The 22,204-nt window shown below is 46.3% G+C and overlaps 1 protein-coding gene across 19 annotated transcripts in view; it reads left to right on the top strand.

The window, feature by feature from the left end:
* The window catches only part of TENM4 (teneurin transmembrane protein 4), a 929,900-nt gene extending 917,276 nt beyond the window's left edge, over positions 1-12,624 (top strand). For all 19 annotated transcript variants that reach the window (XM_083170223.1, XM_083170225.1, XM_083170235.1 and 16 more), the window contains one exon: positions 1,815-12,624. In XM_083170223.1, coding sequence (XP_083026349.1) covers positions 1,815-2,573 — 759 coding nt within the window. In that variant the 3' untranslated portion in view covers positions 2,574-12,624. The remainder of the gene's footprint in view (positions 1-1,814) is intronic.
* The last annotated feature ends 9,580 nt before the right edge of the window (positions 12,625-22,204 follow it).

Below are 22,204 nucleotides of genomic sequence, written 5' to 3'. Positions count from 1 at the left end.
GCACCGGGACTAGATAAACTCTGAGCAGCTGGGTATAGTATTGTAGGGTTGGACAAAGGACGCTGTGCCTTGTAAGTCCAGGGCTCTGCATGATCTAACAATCTGGGGGTACGGGCGTAGCACGCGCCCTCCCAGCCGTCTGCAGCACACAGTTTTGTAGCCTCCACAATACGCCGGTCTCCGAGGTGCGCGGCTAAAACACTTTACTCTGCGAGATTTCACACCAAGCTCTTGTATCAGCACATAATGGATTTTACACTTTCAAATGGTAACAGCTAAATGACTCCCTAATTTGTGATGCAATCAATTATGTATGTCTAAAGGCGCCCATTAGTCAAAGGCAACTTCAAAACCTGGCAGCGTAGCGGGAGCACATTTCAAAGCCGCACTTTAGACTCTCGTTTCTTTTTAAAATGCTAAAATATGAGCAGTCCAGTTGCTTACAAAAAGAATTAATATTAAAATCTTTCCTGCCTGTTGCCCCGTCTGAGCTTCTGCTTTGAACGAGATTACAATCTGTTCTCTGGCAGCGGTTTGGGAGGGGGAAAAAAAAGAAAAAAATTCCAAAATGAATTTTTTTTTTTTGCACAAGACTAGGAGAGTCCACGTCTTTGAAGAAGCTGGTAACAGCCTTTTGGGTCCACTCTGACCTTTCTCCACTCTCTTCAAACCACTGAAAGTCATTCTCTAATGCACTTCAAGGCCTAATATCCTGACGCCTCACTTGACATTTTTGCAGCTGGAAACGTTGCAGATCATTCATCTTAAGACTTCTAGCTGAAATGGATGAGAAGCAGAGATTGCGGGACCCCTCAAGCCGGCCCACCCACGGAGTGGGGTTATGGTAGCATATAAACGGGAGGGCATACAGTTTGGGCTTGATTCAATTGCTTTGGTGAAAAAAGTTTTCCCAAACGAAACCTTTAAGATTTTACGATCTGCAAGAGCTCAGTGGTTCTATATGGGGGTTATAGCCAGAATGATATCATTTTACCCTTCAATAACATCGTAAGATGAAGTTGTCTTTTGTGGAACTAAGCGGCATAATTAGACATTTTGCGCCCCCTGCCAAAAAAGTTTCTGCCGCCCCCTCCCACTATACATTAATTTTTTACCTACTTGCTCGTTGTCAGGGGCATCTTGCACGTTGCCAGGGGCTTCTTGCTCATTGCCAGGGGCTTCTTGCTCATTGCCAGGGGCTTCTTGCTCTTTGCCAGGGGCTTCTTGCTTGTTGCCATGTGCTTCTTGCTTGTTGCCATGCACTTCTTGCTCATTGCCAGTGGCTTGCTCGTTGCCATGGGCTCAGTGCTCATTGCCAGGGTTAAGTGCTTGCTGGTGTACCAGCGCTCCTGGAATCCTGCACTTCTGGGTTACGCTATATGCGCTGCATTTCCCTGACGTGCGATAGAGGTCCAGTCTAGCTTCAGTCTCCTTCAAGATGGTTGCCATTTTTGGAGGGATCTTTTCAGCAGATCTGCATATAACAGGCTACACTGGTGGAACTATTAATCTGGGCTGGTTTCATCTCCACTACTGATTAGTCGTGCCTGTCTAGGGGAATATTCACCTCTGGCATAACCACAGAAGAACCCATTAAGCTATTTCTGTACGTCAATCTTACTTTCGTGAGACAAAGAAAATATGCAATTGTGTTTTGGGGCATCCAGAATAATTTTCTGTCTGTACGTTACTACTGTATGTTATTGTTCGATTATAAATATTGCTGCACCTATGTTGGTGACTGACTACCATTCCAGTGTATGACACCGGGGGATGTGCATCACAAAGTAACAGTGTGTTCTCTCTTCCCGCAGTCAATCCTGGGCGTGCAGTGCGAGGTGCAGAAGCAGCTGAGATCGTTTGTCACCCTGGAGCGCTTTGATCCCGTCTATAACTCCCCAATGGCTGGCTGTCGGCCGGAAAAAGAGACCAAGAAATTTGCTTCCTTGGGTTCCATTTTCGGAAAAGGCGTCAAGTTTGCGATGAAGGATGGCCGGGTCACCACAGACATCATTAGCGTGGCTAATGAGGACGGGAGACGTATTGCCGCCATTTTGAACAACGCCCACTACTTAGAAGACTTGCATTTCACCATTGACGGAGTTGACACTCATTACTTTGTCAAGCAGGGGACTCCGGAGAGTGACCTGTCTATATTAGGACTCAGCGGCGGCAGGAGAACATTGGAGAACGGGGTCAACGTAACCGTATCACAGATCAACACCGTTCTCGGTACAAGGACTAGACGCTACACAGACATCCAGCTACAGTACGGCCCGCTGTGCTTGAACACTCGCTACGGGAGCACCTTGGATGAGGAGAAGGTCCGCGTGTTAGAACTGGCCAGGCAAAGGGCCATTTCTCAGGCGTGGCTCAAAGAACAGCAGAGACTTTTGGATGGGGAGGAGGGTCTCCGGGCATGGACAGAAGGAGAGAAACAGCAGTTACTGAGCACAGTCCGGGTTCAGGGATATGATGGGTATTACGTCATTTCCGTAGAGCAGTACCCGGAACTGTCAGACAGCGCAAACAACATCCATTTTATGAGACAGAGTGAGATGGGCAGAAGGTGACATATAGAGGGTTAATGTGTTGACTTCTTGCCAAAGACAGCTACAGTGGTAGCCGCATACCTAAACTGTGTTGTAATGACGCCTTTCTTTATTTTTTTTTTCTTAAAATGGACTGGGGAAAAAAAAAAAGAGAGAGCGAGCGGGATGTTCAGGCGGCCGAGCTGTAAATATTGCAACTTTTTATTTTTGAAATAAAATTTGGCCTCCACGCGTTTCGCCATGATCAGAAGGTATTTCGCTGTAGTCCGACCACAGTGGAATTTGTTCTTTTTGTTTTCCCTTGTGAGGAATTCAAGAGAGAAGTGTCAAAACTTTACGTCGACAGGTACTTGATGTGGATTGCAAAAATTTTAAATAAAAAAAAAAAAATCTTAAGGATGTTTGTGGAAAGTTTGTATCATCTTTTCCCTAAACGGAGCAGGGATCAACGCGTTTCTGAAGGGGAAGAAAATCTACTTCGCTCTACCTTTCGGAACTGAATTTTGCCTTGATTTTAACCAAAACTGTTCATTTCATTTCCTTTGTCTCATGATGCAGTATGTGGCAGGATGAATTCTCTGCCCCAATGTGTTGCCTGTGTTACATTTCAACTGCAATTGATAGTATTTCCCCGCGTGCTTTTTCCCCAACACCACGATATGGGCGATAGGACCCAATATAACCGTATCTTGTGCCTCTAGAGGACTTTAGAATCTTCTCCATTCTCACTTATGACATAAAGTGTTTTGCGGCTCCAGAAGCAGGTGTAGCAGTCGGACTGGGATTTTGACGTGGCCAATGAAATGGTCTTTTATTGCATTTGTTATTTTCAGCTCTATTTTGTGATTAAGCCTTTGTTAAAGTGCGCCAATTGCAAACAATGGTGGCAGACATGTTGGGAATACCGGTGTTGTAATCCCTGGGAACCGGTGGTGTGATGTTACCACTGTGATGTCACCGCTTCCTAGGGATTTGATTGGCTATATCCTGATTGAGTCTACTGAATGAGAATGTTCTGTACAATTCCTTCCTGACCAACATCTCACTCGCTAACAGTCATTGATGTATTGGGTGGGGATGAGGTCCAGGAGTTCTTTATAATGAGTAACTGCAAGCAGGATCTTATAATACGCCAGTGGAATTTATACTTCTATAAGTTCCTCTACTTCATGTCTGTGTGCAATGGTGGCCACTCTTCCTCTGTTCCGCACGTCTTGGCTTCAGAGTTCATTATTGATGTGTTAGAAGTTGCTGCTAGGCCCTTGCTACAGGCAGCATGGATGTAGAAGTATGGTCTAGAACTGGGGTAGCCAACTCTAGTCCTCGAGAGCTACCAACAATGCATGTTTTGCAGGTCTCCTCACAGAATCACAAGTGAGCTAATTAGCTCCATCTGTGTATCTTTTAAAATGTGTCAGTGAGTAATGAGTGCAGCTGTGCAGCAGTTAGGTTGTCTGGAAAATGTGCACTGTTGGTAGCTCTCGAGGGCTAGGGTTGGCTACCACTGGTCTAGAACCTCGGCTCAGAGATCTTACTAACTGTTAAGGCCGCAGATTAAGGTTTCCTCCCTATCCTGGGATTGGCCCTCTGTAATCTATGTGTCTCAGTTAGGAATACATTGCTACCCCAAGAGTCGGGGCAATCGCAGTAAAACGTATTAAGTGAGCTTGGCAGCGGAGCACGTTCTCCGCGTTCATAAACCCAACTTTCCAATGTCCTCCTCCCCAGCTGTAGCGCAGTGGCCTGGACTACCCAGGCCTATCTTTATAATTTGGGGAGGGGATCCGAATGACTCCCAAAGTCTGGTTAGATAGATAGTCAATAGGTCAACATCAGAAATTTGACAGTCAATAAGTTGACACAATCAAAAGATTGACAATGAAAAGGTAGACCTCATCCACTTGGACTCCGAGTGGGAACGGTTAAAGTGGCGCGCCATGCGGAGGTACACACTATACTAATAAGAGGTCCGCCTGCTGAGATGTCGACAGTGACACCTAAAAAATAATCATGTCGACCTTTTGTCACTAGTGCATGTTGACCTATTGACTGTAGCAGCCATACCAGAGCTATACCACACGCGTTGGGGAGAGAGGTGATAAAAAGGCCCAAAGTAGTCTATTATCTAGGGTTCCAAAAAGGGAGCAGCCTAAAATTGTATTGGGGACTCTTGGGGCAGGAGGTTGTAATTGGGGGGCATTGATCGTGGACCACTTGAGGCCAACCCTATCGTGTCTATTATTTGGAGTTCCATACCCCCGTCTCAGTTGTTACTTCTGACACTACACAGTAGTTACCCATTGACTGTTCGGCGTCTCTGGAGTCTGACTGCCACGTGCAGGAAATGGGGACATGGGAGAAAGTGTTTACTTTATTCAGTCACGTCTTCTCTTTCATCTGATTTTAGTACTAGAACTGAGGTGAGGCTGAAGGGGGCTTGTGTAAGGACGCACACACACACTTGTGTTATATTTATAAAGGCCGATGTTGTATAAGAAGCATTTGATGCGCCCCCCCCCTTTCCCCCTGAATTAGCAACTGGATTGGGTTTCGTGCGAGTCTGTGGGCTGCCTGTTATTGAAATAAAACTTCTCCATGCAATGATGCTTGTGTAGATAGGGGCGAGGAACGCTTTATTCCTTGCTGGTATATGTGTTTTGTACAAAAAATTAAAATAAAAAAAAATCTAGAGACGTTATTTTGCAAGCAAAAAAAAATAGAGGTACGGGGGGGGATATTTAATTTTGAAAAAAAAGAATAATTTTTGCTTTTAACTGTAATTAAAAAATAAATGTAGGTCTGGGCGTTTGTCGCTTTGCATAAATGGACATAAAAAGGATCCTGTTTACAAATAAAGAGAAAACTGATTTTTATAGAAAAACAAACGACCTATTGTTATTCTCATTTGTGCACCACTTCCGGTATGCATCAGCCATGTTCAATATATCCGCTCAGTTCTCTGTTTTAAACGGTTAAAATCTGTAGGTATATCAAATATAGGTCTCCACCGGAATAAATGACGCTCATCTGGATGCAAATTGATCACATTACTGTATTTCACAGCCCTCAAATATGACTATCTTGCCTTCAGATATCATTAATGTATTTGCTGTTCCATACAATGCTGGATCTTTTGCTATTACGTTACCTTTCTGTGCTTTTCACCATGGCATTTATGTCATCTTTACCTTTCAGTGCTTCTCCCTGTGGGGTAGATGTATGAAGCATTGATAAGGAGGAGAAGTGAGTCAGAGGAGAAGCGGCCCATGGAAACCAATCAGCATTGAAGTAACATCTATAATTTGCATAATATAACATTATAGAGAGCAGCTGATTGGTTGTCAGGGGCCATTTCTCCCCTGGCTCACTTCTCCTCCCTTATCAATGCTTCAAACATCTAAAAAACTCACTTATCAATTATCGATGCCTGGGTATATTACGCATTTAACTGTGAGAAGTCGTGGACTAGCTTCAGTTCAAGAGCAAATTACATTGATCAGTTCTGAAAAAAATTGCAGATTAATGAGCGCAGAAGATTCCAGGGCTCTCCTGCAGGCTGTAGCATTGGCGGCTGTACCTACAGTATATGGGGCCTGGAGATAAAAAGAGGCCCATACTACTCTGTGCAACTGAGCTGGCTCCCACCAGTATCTTTCCACCATGACACTGAAAATAAAGCAGAGTGGAGGCCACAGGAAATGTGGACTCCACCCCCACCCACCCACACACAAACACACCTCCATCCCCAAATGTTTTTATTTGTCCCAACGTCAAGTAGTCTGCCCCCAGTTCTACAGGTGCTGAGGAACCACCAGGTCATGCTGCAACTTGTAGTTCCACAACAACTTGACTGCTGCAATGTCCAAGCCTTTTTTTTTTTGCCAAGGTCAAGGTTTATTGAAACCCAAATCTCATTACATTGGGGTAAACTTTCCGAAACTATTACTTCCTGTGAAATCGATACCCCATCTCTGCCATGTTGTCTTGGTTAACGTCATTCTTTAGATGAAAGAAATTTCTTAGATCTTTGAGGTAATTGATGTATTGCTGTATGTCTGTCACACAGTGAGCAGCCATATTGATACAGCTCACAAAATGGCTGCCTCTAGAGAGTTCCATAGAACCGGTGGTGTGATGTTACCTCTGTGATGTCACCGCTTCCTAGGGATTTGATTGGCTATATCCTGATTGAGTCTACTGTATGAGAATGTTCTGTACAATTCCTTCCTGACCAACGTCTCACTCGCTAACAGTCGTTGATGTATTGGGTGGGGATAAAGGGGACTACGGCCAACCAACAGATGAGGTCCAGGAGTTCTTTATAATGGGTGACTGCAAGCAGGATCTTATAATACGCCAGTGGAATTTATACTTCATGTCTGTGTTCAATGGAAGCCACTCTTCCTCTGTTCCGCACGTCTTGGCTTCAGAGTTCATTATTGATGTGTTAGAAGTTGCTGCTAGGCCCTTGCTACAGGCGGCAGGGATGTAGAAGTATGGTCTAGAACCTCGGCTCAGAGATCTTACTAACTGTTAAGGCCGCAGATTAAGGTTTCCTCCCTATCCTGGGATTGGCCCTCTGTAATCTATGTGTCTCAGTTAGGAATACATTGCTACCCCAAGAGTCGGGGCAATCGCAGTAAAACGTATTAAGTGAGCTTGGCAGCGGAGCACGTTCCATAGAGACTTCAGTGGTTCCCGGTGAATAAACAGCAAAAGGCTACTGGATTTACAAAGTTTCCCCTTTAAAAAAAAAAACCATCCAAAATGGAGATTTCAAAAGTTGCGGTGTCTGCCATTTTGGCGGCTGGGCTTATATCAAGTCACTGGGATCTACTCAAAATGTTTGTATCTTGTGATGTTGCTAGTTCCTTGTGGATTGATAGGCCGTCTTCAGATCATGGTTGCTTCCACGGTATATATATATAGGTGATAGGCCCAACGACTTCTTGTTAGGTTTGCAAAGCGTTAGCTCGCCATGGAAGACTTTGGCCATTCTCTGTATGGAAGTAGCACGAGCTCCGAGCTTTAGTCATGTGAATTTCCGGCGGCCACTTAGAACTTTATTTCTTCATCCAAATGTATTAGAGAAAGTGTAAGCCTCCATCTAGCGCATTACACATGCTATAATGAGCATAAATCAAAATTGAGAGGAGAAAACTAATAAAGTAGCCTTTGAGCCGTGACTTGTAAATGTCAGGATGATAGATGACAGCCCTATTCATTATGCAAAGTCCGTGCACTTAACATGAAATTTTAGAATCTGATTTTATGTTTTACACCGAGCTCCCCGCCCCCCTGTACACAGCGGTCTGGCTCCTTTCACTCAAAACTTAATTGAAACCAAGACCTGCGATTCTACTGTACGAGGAGGGCTGCTTGACATTTGCTCCCTTGGGCCGGAAGGTTTTAGAAGACCTGAGTCTGCAAAATAGTCGCTCGTGAAGTAACGCGGAGCAGACGGAACTGGTGCTGCAAAATCTCTGCAGAAAGTGTTGCGGAGCACGTTTTTTTTTTGTCCGGCTGCGATTTAATGGAATTGGGATTGTGATTGGCTTCTTCCCAAGAGTGATGGGGAAAAAAAGCATCTAGGCTTGTGTGGCGAAGATGCCAATCTGTGCCTATACCATAACACAATGTTCTGTTCCGTGGCAGTGGCACATAATATGACGCTAGATTTTATTGCAGTCTGGCCAAAGACAGTGGCCAACCTGGAGATAAGTCTTTGAGTCAGCACGATACCTAGCTGGCATACAGTAATGTTGACAATGTTTGCAGAGGTGGTTTAGTATGAGTTATACCACTTTCACACTGCCAAAACGTTTTAAAAACTGGTATTTTGAAACGGTATTTAAAACGGGTCTGAACCTTCACATTGCAGTAGATTACCGTTTTAAATACAGTTTAAGTACCATTCACATCAGTCAACCCGTTTAATCCCCTGAACACGTTTCAAGGCAGAATGCTGGGGACAGCCTATCACAGGTCTGTAATCTGTTGTTTTTACTAAATACCGTTTCAGAGCCATTCTCACTGCATAAGAAACGGCTCTGAAACGTGTAGGACTCTGCTTTCTAAACGTTTTGAAATACTGGTTATCTTTAACCGGTAAATCAACTCTGGCGCTTTCCCACTGCAGCCTTAAACGTTTTGAAATGGGAAAAAAACAGCAATATACCGTTAAACAAGTGCGGTGTGAAAGGGGTATTATAGTTTCCTACTGGAACTCTGTCAACAAATACTTTGTTGCTTGCCCCAAGTGATTAATCTCCGAGCCTTCCTGTGGTCAGCGGTAAATTGCCACATGATGGTCAGGAAAAGCCATCTTACATCCCACGTAGTGAATAATACTGGGCGCGTTTAGAAGCATAGATGAACAACTTCATAAGGGCAACAGCTAAACACCCTACCAGTCATCCAACACTGTGCGGCGCAGTTCTCAATATCTATCACTGCACTACTGATATATCATTAATTCTTGGAATGTTCTATTTTAAAAAGTCAATGATCAATTTAGCGTAATGCTCAAATGGTGACTCCATTTTGTGCAAGTGGGACTGAAAGCCTAGATTTTAGAAAAATAAATAAAGTTAAAGAATTTTTTTTAACAAAATTCTGCAATTTTTTTTCCCATGATGCTCAACTTGATTAGGCTCCCTGGGCAAATGAATCTTCACATCCTCGGGGATTTTGCCGATGGTAACCCCTTTTAACTTGTTAGTTGAAAGCAGCTATGAAAGTTCTTCCAATTCCTGAGTCAGGTCCCCTGTGAGCCCCGACATGAAAGGTCTGTCATGGACTCTCAAGGGCATGCTGATACTAGTAGTTCTGTGTCAACTTGTAAGCCGCAACTGCATAGTGTCGAAGGAACAAATTGTTTTCTGTAATGAACACGAAGATGGATTTTCAAAGGTTTTAATTTACTAAAGTTTCCAAAAATTAAAATAGGTGCTGTTGTCCAAAGCAACCATTTTTAGAAGCCTTAATACATTTACGCCTTGTTTGTGTCGTTGTCACACAGGCCTGTCGTTATCGCACAGATGGGAGAGGCCGACCAGCTAGGTAATAACAGCGGCTTGGTTCTAACAACCCAGCCCGTAACTATAAAAATTATAACGAATAAAAATATATCGTCAATGCAGTTTTCAAATCCTTTTTTTTTTTTTCGTTTGCAGCCCCGTGTATTTGCTTAGTACATAACCTTTTAACTTTGAATACCCCGCTCCACGCGCATTACAGCAATAATTTAGTTCCTTCTGCTTTTATTTAGGTAAAAAAAAATTGGTTTAGTGCGGTTTACCCATATGCATGTAATAAGATTTAGGGTTGAGGGGGGGGGGGGGTCATGTAGGAGAACAGACATTTATTTTACAAGCAACCCCCAAAAGAGCACTTGTCATATAAAATCGTCCTCCTCACCGCCTCACATATGCTGCTGCTTAGTGCTGATGTGAACCTGCTGGGCTGAGCAGACAGGTGCGCGGTGCGGTGGGAATCGGCTGGGAGCGGAGATATTACAGAGGTGCTGGGTGATGTCGTGTGAAGGAGGTGGGGGGGGGGGGGGGGCGGCTGCTATTTTCAAATTTGTGCTTTTCATTTAATGGAAGAAAGATTGCCCGCGGATATCATGCATCACATGTGTTATCTGAACCCGGGTTTATAAGGGGGGCATGTGTAGGCCCTAAATCACCCGCTCAATTCGTACGCGTGCAGTTCATTCCCAGTTCCCCATTGTAAGCCGCGCTCATAAAGAAACTGATAATAAATCTCTTTATTTCTGTGTTCACTGGGAGAATAAAAAGGGAGATAGAATTGTATGCACATGTTTAATTCTATTCTCCCAACACTTCAACACCCGTTACGTCCACACCTTTACACCACTTCACGTGGCGCCGGATATATTCTCCCCTCCCCCACACAGGCCGGGCCCCCGATCCTATGGTTTATACAGTACCAGCGAATTGCGCCCCTGCTGTATACAACTGACAAAAAGGCTTAGTTACTAAATACTTCCGATCGTGTCATAAACTATCCAATCAGAGGGCTCCTTACTGTAGTCCAGCACGTGCTGTGACTCGACCAATCAAAGCTCAAATCGGATTGGCTGCTTAGTGCTATACCTGCTAAATTCAGTTGATGACCTTTTTCTAAAGGGTTGTGGTGTAAAGGTTGGACAGTGTCTAGGTCGACACGTTATGTTTGACATACAGAGTCGACAATCAAAATGTCAACGTGGAACTGGTCAACACATGTTTCTCCCACATTCTTCTGGATCTGTGTTTACTACTATGATCCGATTATTGGACCGATACCAAATTTAATGCCATAAATGGTTTTGGGTGTTTTTTTTGCAACCGGATTGCGCAATCTGTGACTTTCCAGCAATTGTAGAACTACAAGTACTAGAATGCCCTTTCCTGGTAGAACATGCTGGGACTTATAGTTCCCCAGGCTTCGATCCTCTGCATATGACATAACATCACTATTACTGGTTGGAACCAAATCTACAGCTGATTTATATTTGTTGCACCAGTGGGTGCCACCTTTCCCGAAAAAGAGGGTGAGGATCAGGAAACCTCTCGTTACACCCCCCTGGAGGCTTGCGAAGCCCCGCACTGATTATTTCCATAACACAGACTGTCTGCGGCATCTGTAATATGTGTCATGATCCCTGGTAATCGTTTATAAAGCATCATCTCGCCCCATTCTACTAAAGTTTATTTTCCATAACTGTTTTGGATGGGGAACTTCGAGATGATAGATCCAGCTTTTAATATACCGCCGCAAATGAGCCCGTACTAATGAATCTTGCCTTAACGAGGCAGTTGCTTGTGAACACCATTTTTTTTTTTTCTTTTTCAAAGTTGCAGTCTGTCCGGATCTGATGTCGTCATTTTTGCTGAATGCAAATGTGTCATCCCAACGGAGGCGTGCCGTGCCTCGTACCTCAGTGGAAGGGTAACGTATATAGCCCCTGGTGGGATTTACGTTGTATTGTGACATTAAAAGGGTCTCCCGCGAAACACCTACATGAAACGCAAAAGGCCTTATTTGCTAACATGGGGTTATGCCCACCCTAACATGGGCGCCAATTCACCGCACAAATGTTACTGCCATGCAAAAATAACGCCCCTTTCTTATACCGGCCTCATTGTAAAAAAAAATTGCAGTTGATTTTAAACACCGGCACTTTTTAAGCCATTTTGATGGATATATAAAGATGTGTTTATTATTCTGTGAGTACAACGTTAAGGTATTTAGGGTTTTTCATAATGAAAAATCGATTTGCTACCGCCAGATTACTACAATGCCTTTCCTTGCCGTATCGACTGCTGGTGCGCAACCGATGTAACAGAAAGTGTTGGCAGAAGCCCCGCTCAATTTCTTTTACTGTAGTAAATGCACCCAATGGCATTTGACCTACCTTAGACCTACCCTATACTAGACAGTTCCTCACTGTGTGGCCCCTTGGACAGTTCTAAATGATGTTGCCCACTTAGCAACCTATGAGATTATGTGTATCACTTTTAAGTCTTGTAGGATGAATGCAACTCGTTAAGAGCTGCAAAAAAAAAAAAAAAAACAATCAGATCTCATCTGTTACTATTTCTTTCCTCCGTCCGATCAGAGCTGACGTTTGATTGGGTGCTGCTGTTTTATGTTATGGATGAAACCATCCACATCGTTAAAGTGTTACGGTAATAAAATAAATAAACAAAGGGAGCTCAGGGGCAAAACATTGCACTAGACGTACCAACAGGAAACCCTGTGGGGGCTATTAGTTTCTCTCCTTCATTGCTAAATCTGGTGTCTGTCATCTGTCTTCCCAGTGTATGGCGCTCCGCCTTGGTACTGCTCTGCTGGTTCCTGTCCGTTCTGCTTTTATTTTTTCTGGAAGAACAATTGAGAATACGATTCCTTGATGCCCTGTGTTTGTAATGCTGTATTCCTGAATGTGTAAATAGGATAATGCTGTATACTGTATATAGGTGCGGATGTAGATAACATTCTAGAACAAAAGAAGTGATCCTGTGTAATCTTCGGTGACAAATAAAAGATATTTTGTGTTTAATGACGTGATTCTTTTACTATGGACTGTGGGTGGGCCGGCGGGGGGGGGGGGTGGTCTCAACGCTGGAAGGCATAGCCGTACCGTGTGCCGATATTGGGAAGCGGTGGCAAACCTGTTGTCAAGATGTATCTGCAGAGCCATAGGTGCTGTTGGGACTATTGTGTCATAGGAGGAGGGCCCTGCACGGAACACTCTAAAGGCCCCCCATACACTACTGCAGTTTGGTCCGATTTGACCCGATTCCGACGGATCGGGGCGATAAATTGGACCAAATCGCATGTGTTTGACGTCCCATCCAACCACGCATCAGGTTGACCCATTGAACCTCCTGCACTTAGCATCTATCGGATCGGACCCATCAGCGGCACATCGCGGGTGCTTTTTTATCACCCGGGATGTATTGGATCCGATTCCTTAGGTGTGGGCCAGCGGTGACGCAGTGGTGTGCCAGTAGGTCTCTCAGCCGTTAGGTCTCTTGCCACCCGCCGCTGCTGCACCTTTCCGGGAGTCTTTACATGCGGTAAATCAGTGGTGATTTATTGCATGGAAAAATGGCACATCAATGCCAAATCATAAGCGAGCCACACGGGGAGTTGCCGGGGGAGCTCAAGGGAAATTAGGTGCGACTTGTCCTCAGGAGAAGTCAGCCTAATGTATGGGGGGGCCTTTAGTCCATACTGTATATAATAAGAGGTGCTGAGACTTGTAATTCCCTAATACTAAGGTTCAATATCTGTGCATACCGCTGAAGTGGTTAATACACTGAAAACATACTTATATGCTTAGGGATGAATTCACACAAGATCAAATTGCATGTGGAATATATTCCATAGGCAACACATTAATCATGGATATTGTGCCGAGTGAGAAGAAATGAAAAGAAGTGAGGTAAATGGCTGAGGAGTCCCTGGCAAGTATACCAGCGGTATACACATGTGCAGCAGTATACACTGCTGGAGATACGCTGAGTTTTGATATGTGCCGAACAAGTAGCCAGGTGAGGCACTGCCTCACCTGCCATAGACTTTTTACTCCAGAGTTTTGACTATAAAAATTATTAGAATGAATAAGATTTTTTTATATATATTCTTTGTATTTTTGACATATTATATAAACTAGAATAAGACTCCGGCGTATACGGTTAGTATAACAGGAAAGCCTCTGCCTCACCCCACCGCACGCCACAATGCAAACAGCAACATTAGTATCAATACTTGCAAAACTTTACAAAATATATTGTTACTAATGTTATTTAGCAATATCTCGCAATAACAAACATTTAAGCATAGACACACCCTTATGTGAAGCTAGACACCCCCTTATGTGAACCTAGACACGCCCTGATGTGAAGCTAGACACGCCCTTATGTGAAGCTAGACACGCCCTTATGTGGAGCTAGACACGCCTTTATGTGAAGCTAGACACTCCCTTATGTGACGCTAGACACGCCCTTATGTGAAGCTAGACACTCCCTTATGTGAAGCTAGACACGCCCTTTGTGAAGAGCGTGACAGCCCCTCAACGTTAAGCAGGCAAGTATTGTGTACACAGTACCCTTATTCTGGTTCACTCGCAAAGGCAAATACCTTCTCAAATGGACAAAACCAAGTGCACTGCAGGTGGGGCAGATGTAACATGTGCAGAGAGAATTAGATTTGGGAGGGGTTTTACTTCAGAGTATGATCTATATTGCAGTGTAAAAATAAAGCAGTCAGTATTTTCCCTGCACAGAAACAAAATAACTCACCCAAATCTAAAGCTGGTCATACATCAAGGCGATTTGGTCCGATTTCGGCCGATTGCGACCAATCGGCCCGTTAAATCGGATCAAATCGCCTCTCCCTGACATGTAGTCAGGTCCGATGCGCGGTCCCGTGAGCATCGGACCCGACTAGGTGGTCGGACCGGCTGGCCGTCCGACCACCCGTTCTGGGACAGGCGCTAAGCAGGGACGCATGCGATCCATCACAACGGATCGCATGTGTCCCTGCCGCCAGAAGGTCCCGGCGGCTTGCAGTCCATCGGGTGTCCGTACACTGCTGCGACACCTTAACTCTCTCTGCACAAGTAACATCTGCCCCACCTGCAGTGCACATGGTTTTGTCCATTTGAGAAGGAATTTGCCAGTGAACCAGAATAAGGGCCACAGTGCGTCTCTCTCCGGACACATTCACAGATTCTGTCTATGTCAGGGGCGTCCTCTGTTTAACAAACTGCAGCGAAGTCTTGGGAGAGGAAGTTACTAAGCTAATGAAATAATTTTTGCAAACATGTTTCGCCCAATTAACGCTCATTAATGCTGATCTGTTTTCTAGTGAAATTAGTCCCAGCGAGTCCTCTCAGTGGCCCTTATTCTAATCGGATCGGTACGGCCCGCGTGCGGCCGTACCGCCGATGTTTTTACTCTGCACATGCGCAGAGGTCAATCTGCGCATGTGCAGCCCCCTTCGCCGCAGACGGATTTCGTCCGCCGCAAAGGGGGCGTATAGGGGCGTGAGAGGCATCATGCCCTCATTTCCCTATGTGTACGCCCCGCGTTTCATGGGCGTTCCCATGCAAACGCGGGGCGTACGCATGGTAATGAGGCCATGACGCAACTCATGGGGGCGGAAAGCTGACGTCGCCGGATGTCAGCTTTCAGCCCCCATACAAGCTACCACACGGACGATTGTCCGTGTGGTCTCAGCTTGCGGGAGCTGCCGCGGCGTGCGGACCTGCCTTCGATGGTCGACGACCATCGAATGCAGGGGGCAGCTCCCACCATGGTGGAGGCGTAGCCTCCACCATTTTTATGCGGATCGCCAGCCGTCCGTGTACGGACGGCCGTGGCGATCCGTAGGGTGGGCGGGGATTCGTCTGGTGCGGTCGCAGCCGCATATGCGGCTCGACCGCACCAACCAGAATAAGGGCCAGTGTGTGGAGCTTGATCCAGTGGATGGAGCGTTTCACTAAGAGACAAGTCACCCGCTACCTGCGGGCACTGCCAACGCTGAGCTACTAAGAAGCAGGTGGTGACATTAATCTCCGCAGACAGGAGCAGGACACACGGACACATCAGTGTGTCACAGGGCTGGGCGCTCACGCATCGCATCAGACCTAATGTCTAAAGACCCCCATACATGGTGCGATAGCAAATACTTTTTGTACTGCCCATAGATCGCGATCCAGCCCATAACGCATGCGGTTTTTGGCAGCGTGTATGGGCACCATAACACATGTGATTTTGACACTTTTCATCCGAAATTGGATGACCAAATCGCCCTAGTGTATGGGCACCTTAAATGGCAACTGCCCATTATCAGGTTCCTTAACTGGTACCTGGCAGCGCTTACCCCCTGCTTAGTTTATGTATAAAGCAGCTGTAGTTGCAGAGCAAGATTTAAACGTTACTGGGCCCTAGGCAAGACATGAGTTTGGGGACCCCCTGTCTTACAGGGCCCCGTGGCCAGAGCTTTTCGTGGAGCTGCATGGGTGCTACTGTCACCCCTCTCCAGCGAGCAGCAGAGCAGAGGCCGGAGAGTGCTTGAATCAGGCCCGAGCCGTGCCTGAGACGAGAGTGGAGGGATGTGTTTCCAGTCCTATGCCCCTCCATACTCCCCTGCAGTTCCCAACTGCGCTGTTGGAGGTTACAGCGGGGAGCAGAGCTGAGTAATGAGTGTTGAAACGGCACTTGGAGGGCGAGAATCATACGGATGGAGGAGAGCGGTGCTTCCAGGGTCCCCGGCCCAGAAATGGTTGTTAGTTGGAAGGGCAAAGAGGGCCACCGCCTGTCTTTGGTGCAATGCTGGCGGTTCCTCCTTGCTGTGTGTTTGGACGATGGGCCTGGCTGGCTCATTGCTGTCTGTTTACTGCGCAGGCGGGTCCGCAGCACTGCATGACATCATGACACACCGCGCACCAGACCCACGATGCACCTTGTGTGGGCCAGGGCTGGACTTTGTGAGGCCCATAGCTCCGCCCCTGACGCCTGTAAACCCCACCCCCATGTTTTGATTGGCACACGGGCCATTCAGTCAAAGATAATGGATAACCATCGATAGCTAAAACTATCGATGGTTATCCATCACATAGTTTATGACTATCGATGGCTGGTTGCTGAATAGCCATCGATGGCGATTGCAACGATGGCCATCCCTAGAAGAGGGAATTGCAAGTGAGAATGATTACAACTGAAGGATGACAGGTGCTGCAGAACAGCGCCCCCTGCCTTCCGGGGCTTTGTGCGTAGCACCTGCTGCACCACCCTAGTTACGTTCTCTCTGTCTGCGTCAGTCCAGTCCTGGTCTGCTATGGGACTTGTTCCCAGCTGGGCAGTGCAGAACAGCATGATGGTGCTACAGTATATAAATTAAAGATAATAACAATAAGCAACTATTCCAGCGACCTTAATCATAAACTGCAGCCGGGAGCAGCTCATTTGTGAGGGCTCCAACAATGGCCTAGAACACAAAGCTCCGATCCGGAATGTCCACTTATCTCCCTACTTCAGCTCACTAATTGATCTGAAATTATATTCCTATTTCAGGGACCTAAATGAGGTTTAAAATTAAAAAAAAACAACAGCCCTCTCGTCTCATCGCAGAGTTCAGCCCAGGTTATTACAGGAGTAACTAAGGGCCTGATTCTGAACTGGGAATAGAGGTAGAAAGAAAAGGTTACTGTGCATCAGGGTAAGACCATGCTGCGCTGCAGAGGGGCAGATGTAAAGCCTGATACAGTTTGAAGGATTTTGCAAATTCTGATGGTCCGGAAATGTTCAAATCGTCCAGTGTGTATCCGCCATGTCGCTGACTATCCATGTGTGGCCTCCATCATCTGTACGTGCAGGACTACTGAGGGCATCGCAAGCGAGGGCCGTGCTGCATTGCTGCTGACATCTGCACTTACTGATGCTGGCTCCCCACACCGAGTCCTGTGGGAGGCAATGTCACCGGGTGCACACATCATTGTAGTATGTACCAAGCATTATTTTGGCAGAGAGAGTTAGATGTGGGAGGGGCAGATGTAAGATGGGCAGAGAGAGTTAGATGTGGGAGGGACAGATGTAAGATGGGCAGAGAGAGTTAGATGTGGGAGGGGCATATGTAATATGTGCAGAGAGAGTTAGATGTGGGAGGGGCAGATGTAAGATGTGCAGAGAGAGTTAGATGTGGGAGGATCAGATGTAAGATGTGCAGAAAGAGTTAGATGTGGGAGGGGCAGATGTAAGATGTGCAGAGAGAGTTAAGGCCCCCATACACTAGGGCGACTTGTCCTTAGGACAAGTCGCCCCCGACTTCCCCCTGAGCTTCCCTGGCTGCTCCCCGGGGGTGCTTGATAAGATTGGCACTTGATGTGCCATTTTTTACATGTGATAAATCGTCTCGATTTATCACATGTAAAAAACCCGGGGAGCAGGGGGGGGGCTACCGAGCAGGGCTGCTGGTGGGAGCAGGGGGGGCCGGGGACGCTGCGGGGGACACAGGCGGCATAGAGCCGGGCAGAGGGAGCCGGGAGCTGTCAGTGCTAGAAAAAAAAGTCTATACAATGAATGGGCAGCCTGTGATTGGCTGAGCGCTCTCTCAGCCAATTGCTGACTGGCTGAGAGAGCGCTCAGCCAATCACAGGCCGCCCATTCATTGTATGGGCTTTTTTTTTTTATTCAGTACTGACAGCTCCCGGGCGGCACCCCCTGCCCGGCTCTATGTCGCCTGTGTCCCCCGCAGCGTCCCCAGCCCCCCCTGCTCCCTCCACCGCCGCGCCGCCCCACTAGGTCCCAAGTCGGGTGGTCGGACGTGCAGCAGGTCCGACCACCCGACGCAGATCCGATGCGCACGGGACCGCGCATCGGATCTGAGGGGACATCAAAACTAGCCGATTTTGGTCCAATTTCTGGCCAAAATCGGCTAGTGTATGGGGGCCTTTAGATGTAGGAGGATCAGATGTAAGTTGAGTAGAGAGTTAGAGGTAGGAGGGGCAGGTGTAAGATGAGCAGAGAGAGTTAGTTGTGGGAGGAGCAGGTGTAAGATGGCCAGAGAGAGTTAGATGTGGGAGGGGCAGATGTAAGATGGGCATAGAGAGTTAGATGTGGGAGGGGCAGATGTAAGATGTGCAGAGAGTTAGATGTGGGAGGATCAGATGTAAGATGGGCAGAGAGAGTTAGATGTGGGAGGATCAGATGTAAGATGGGCAGAGAGAGTTAGATGTGGGAGGATCAGATGTAAGATGAGTAGAGAGTTAGATGTGGGAGGGGCAGATGTAAGATGGGCAGAGAGAGTTAGATGTGGTAGAGGCAGACGTAAGATGGGCAGAGAGGGTTAGTTGTGGGAGGAGCAGGTGTAAGATGGCCAGAGAGGGTTAGATGTGAGGGGGCAGATGTAAGATGGGCATAGAGAGTTAGATGTGGTAGGGGCAGATGTAAAATGGGCAGAGAGTTAGATGTGGGAGGGGCAGATGTAAAATGGGCAGAGAGAGTTAGATGTGGGAGGGGCAGATGTAAGATGTGCAGAGAGAGTTAGATGTGGGAGGGGCAGATGTAAAATGGGCAGAGAGAGTTAGATGTGGGAGGGGCAGATGTAAGATGGGCAAAGAGAGTTAGATGTGGGAGGGGCAGATGTAAAATGGGCAGAGAGTTAGATGTGGGAGGGGCAGATGTAAAATGGGCAGAGAGAGTTAGATGTGGGAGGGGCAGATGTAAGATGGGCAGAGAGAGATAGATGTGGGAGGGGCAGATGTAAGATGTGCAGAGAGAGAAAAGGCCCCCTTACACTTGTCCATCAGATTTTGTCAGATAAATTGTCCCAATCCATCTGAATTGGGTCAAATCTGACAAAAGTGTAAGGGGCCCTTTAGATGTGGGAGGGGCAGATGTAAGATGTGGGAGGGGTAGATGTAAGATGGGCAGAGAACGTTAGATGTGGGAGGGGCAGATGTAAGATGGTCAGAGAGAGTTAGATGTGGGAGGATCAGATGTAAGATGAGCAGAGAGTTAGATGTGGGAGGAGCAGATGTACGATGTGTAGAGAGAGTAGATGTGGAAGGGCAGATGTAAGATGAGCAGAGAGTAAGATGTGGGAGGGGCAGATGTAAGATGGGCAGAGAGCGTTAGATGTAGGAGGGGCAGATGTAAGATGGGCAGAGAGAGTTAGATGTGGGAGGGGCAGATGTAAGATGTGTAGAGAGTGTTAGATATGGGAGGGGCAGATGTACGATGTGTAGAGAGAGTAGATGTGGGAGGGGCAGATGTAAGATGAGCAGACAGTTAGATGTGGGAGGATCAGATGTAAGATGTGCAGAGAGAGAGAGTGATGTGGGAGGGGCAGATGTAAGATGGGCAGAGAGTGTTAGATGTGGGAGGGGCAGATGTGAGATGGGCAGAGAGGGTTAGATGTGGGAGGGGCAGATGTAAGATGGGCAGAGAGGGTTAGATGTGGGAGGAGCAGGTGTAAGATAAACAGAGAGAGTTAGATGTGGGAGGGGCAGATGTAAGATGGGCAGAGAGGGTTATATGTGGGAGGAGCAGGTGTAAGATGGACAGAGAGGGTTAGATGTGGGAGGAGCAGGTGTAAGATGGACAGAGAGAGTTAGATGTGGGAGGGGCAGATGTAAGATGGGCAGAGAGAGTTAGATATGGGAGAGGCAGATGTAAGATGGGCAGAGAGAGTTGGTTGTGGGAGGAGCAGGTGTAAGATGGCCAGAGAGAGTTAGATGTGGGAGGGGCAGATGTAAGATGGGCAGAGTGTTAGATGTGGGAGGGGCAAATGTAAGATAGGCAGAGATAGATGTGGGAGGGGCAGATGTAAGATTGGCAGAGAAAGTTACATGTGGGAGGGGCAGAGAGAGTTACATGTGGGAGGTGGGAGGGTGAATGTAAGATGGGCAGAGAGAGTTACACGTGGGAGGGGCATATATATATATATATATATATATTACATGTGATTCTGCAAGGGAGCACTGCAGTGTATGGGGGGCCTTAATGCTAATGTAATAGCATATGTGAATATGTGTAACTATTTACAGTAAGCAATAGAGTAGGACCTGTAGAAAAGTGTGCTCCCTTGCTTGGGGCTGCAGGCTTAAATGCATTGATCAACACATGAACTAAATCTCCACTGTTCATTATTGTTAGTTAATATACTGTAGTGAGTGCAGAACCCCTGTGATTTTTATATATATATAAATATCATCATCTATATATATATATATGTCTAGTGTCTCTTTCTCTCTCACACGCGCACTAACACAGAGGCAATCACAATGTTGTAGACTAGGTTTCGCTTCGACTGGGCTTACTGGTATTACTTATATATATATATATATATTTTTTTTTTTTTTTTTTTTACATGTACCCTGATGAAGAACCGTTATTAAAAAGGTTCGAAACATTGATCATATTCAACTGCCTACAGTACTCTTTTCTTGGTGAGTGCTGCCGTCTGGTTCTGTATATATATATTTAGATATAGATATATATATAAAACAACAAAAATGTCTTGCTCTTTACAACCCTACAAACGATTCCCAGGGTGCACTTACAATTCTGTAATTTTTCCCAATAAAATCAATGTACGCCTAGAACATCAGAGGCCTCTAATTGGCCACAAACTGTAACAGGCTCTTCGACATGTACACAACGCTCACATCCAGCGAATGGTAACAATAACTCTGGATGTAGCCATTAATACAGTGGATGACTCGCAGACGAGCACGTGTTCGCTGACAAAGAGCCGCCACGCGGGAACATCTGGGAACGAGTAGAAGACAACATTTAATAACACAGAAATTAGGGAAATAAACTCGGCTACAGTAAATCCATCTGGAGTTGAAAGAACTGAACTTGTTCCAAATCTGGAAAACACGTTTCAAGGTGAGCGCCTGTAAATAACAGCCCGTGTACAGGTGGTACGTATTTCAGGGTCACGCTGGGGGGGCAGAACCTGGAGTTTATTACAGGTTTCATTTATGCTCTAGATTAAAAAAATGCCCAGAAAAAGCAGCGTACAGATAGAAAAGGTTTAAAGTAAAACAAAAATAATGGGGCCAATTCAGTATCGCTTGTACCAATCCAAATTCGGCCCGAGCCCCGATTGTCGGTGTTTGCACATGTGCAAAGGGCTTTGGCGAGTTACACTCCTCACCTCTGGGTATAAAAGACAGGATGTGCTCAGTATTCCGCTGGTCAGGATGCTGGCGTCAGTATACTAAACACCGGCACCGGAACATTGAACAGGTCAGTATGCCATCGACGGGATACAGAAAGCCGGCATCCGGAATGTTAGTATGCTTGGTGGGCTAGGGTCAGGCTGGGGAAGAAAGGGGTTATACAGTATGTCAACATAGACACCAAAAAACGTGGAAAAACTTGTGTCAACCTTTTGAGTGTCAACCATTTCCTTGTCGACATATAGCTTGTGTCGACCTTCTATCAATGTCGACCTATGGTTTGTTGACCATTTTCAGATTTCGATCTAGCCACTTTTGACCTATTGACTGTCGACCACGGACGTAACTAAAAATTTTGCTCCCCCTGCCAAAAAAGTTCCTAGCGCCCCCCCATAATGCCCATTAAACACCGTGATGCCCATTACACATTATGCCTCAC

The sequence above is a fragment of the Crinia signifera genome, chromosome 2 (genome assembly GCF_055691185.1).
Source record: "Crinia signifera chromosome 2, ASM5569118v1, whole genome shotgun sequence".
NCBI lineage: Eukaryota > Metazoa > Chordata > Amphibia > Anura > Myobatrachidae > Crinia > Crinia signifera.
The sequence above is the reverse complement of the archived record's forward strand: the minus strand, read 5'-3'. Positions and strand labels throughout refer to the sequence as shown.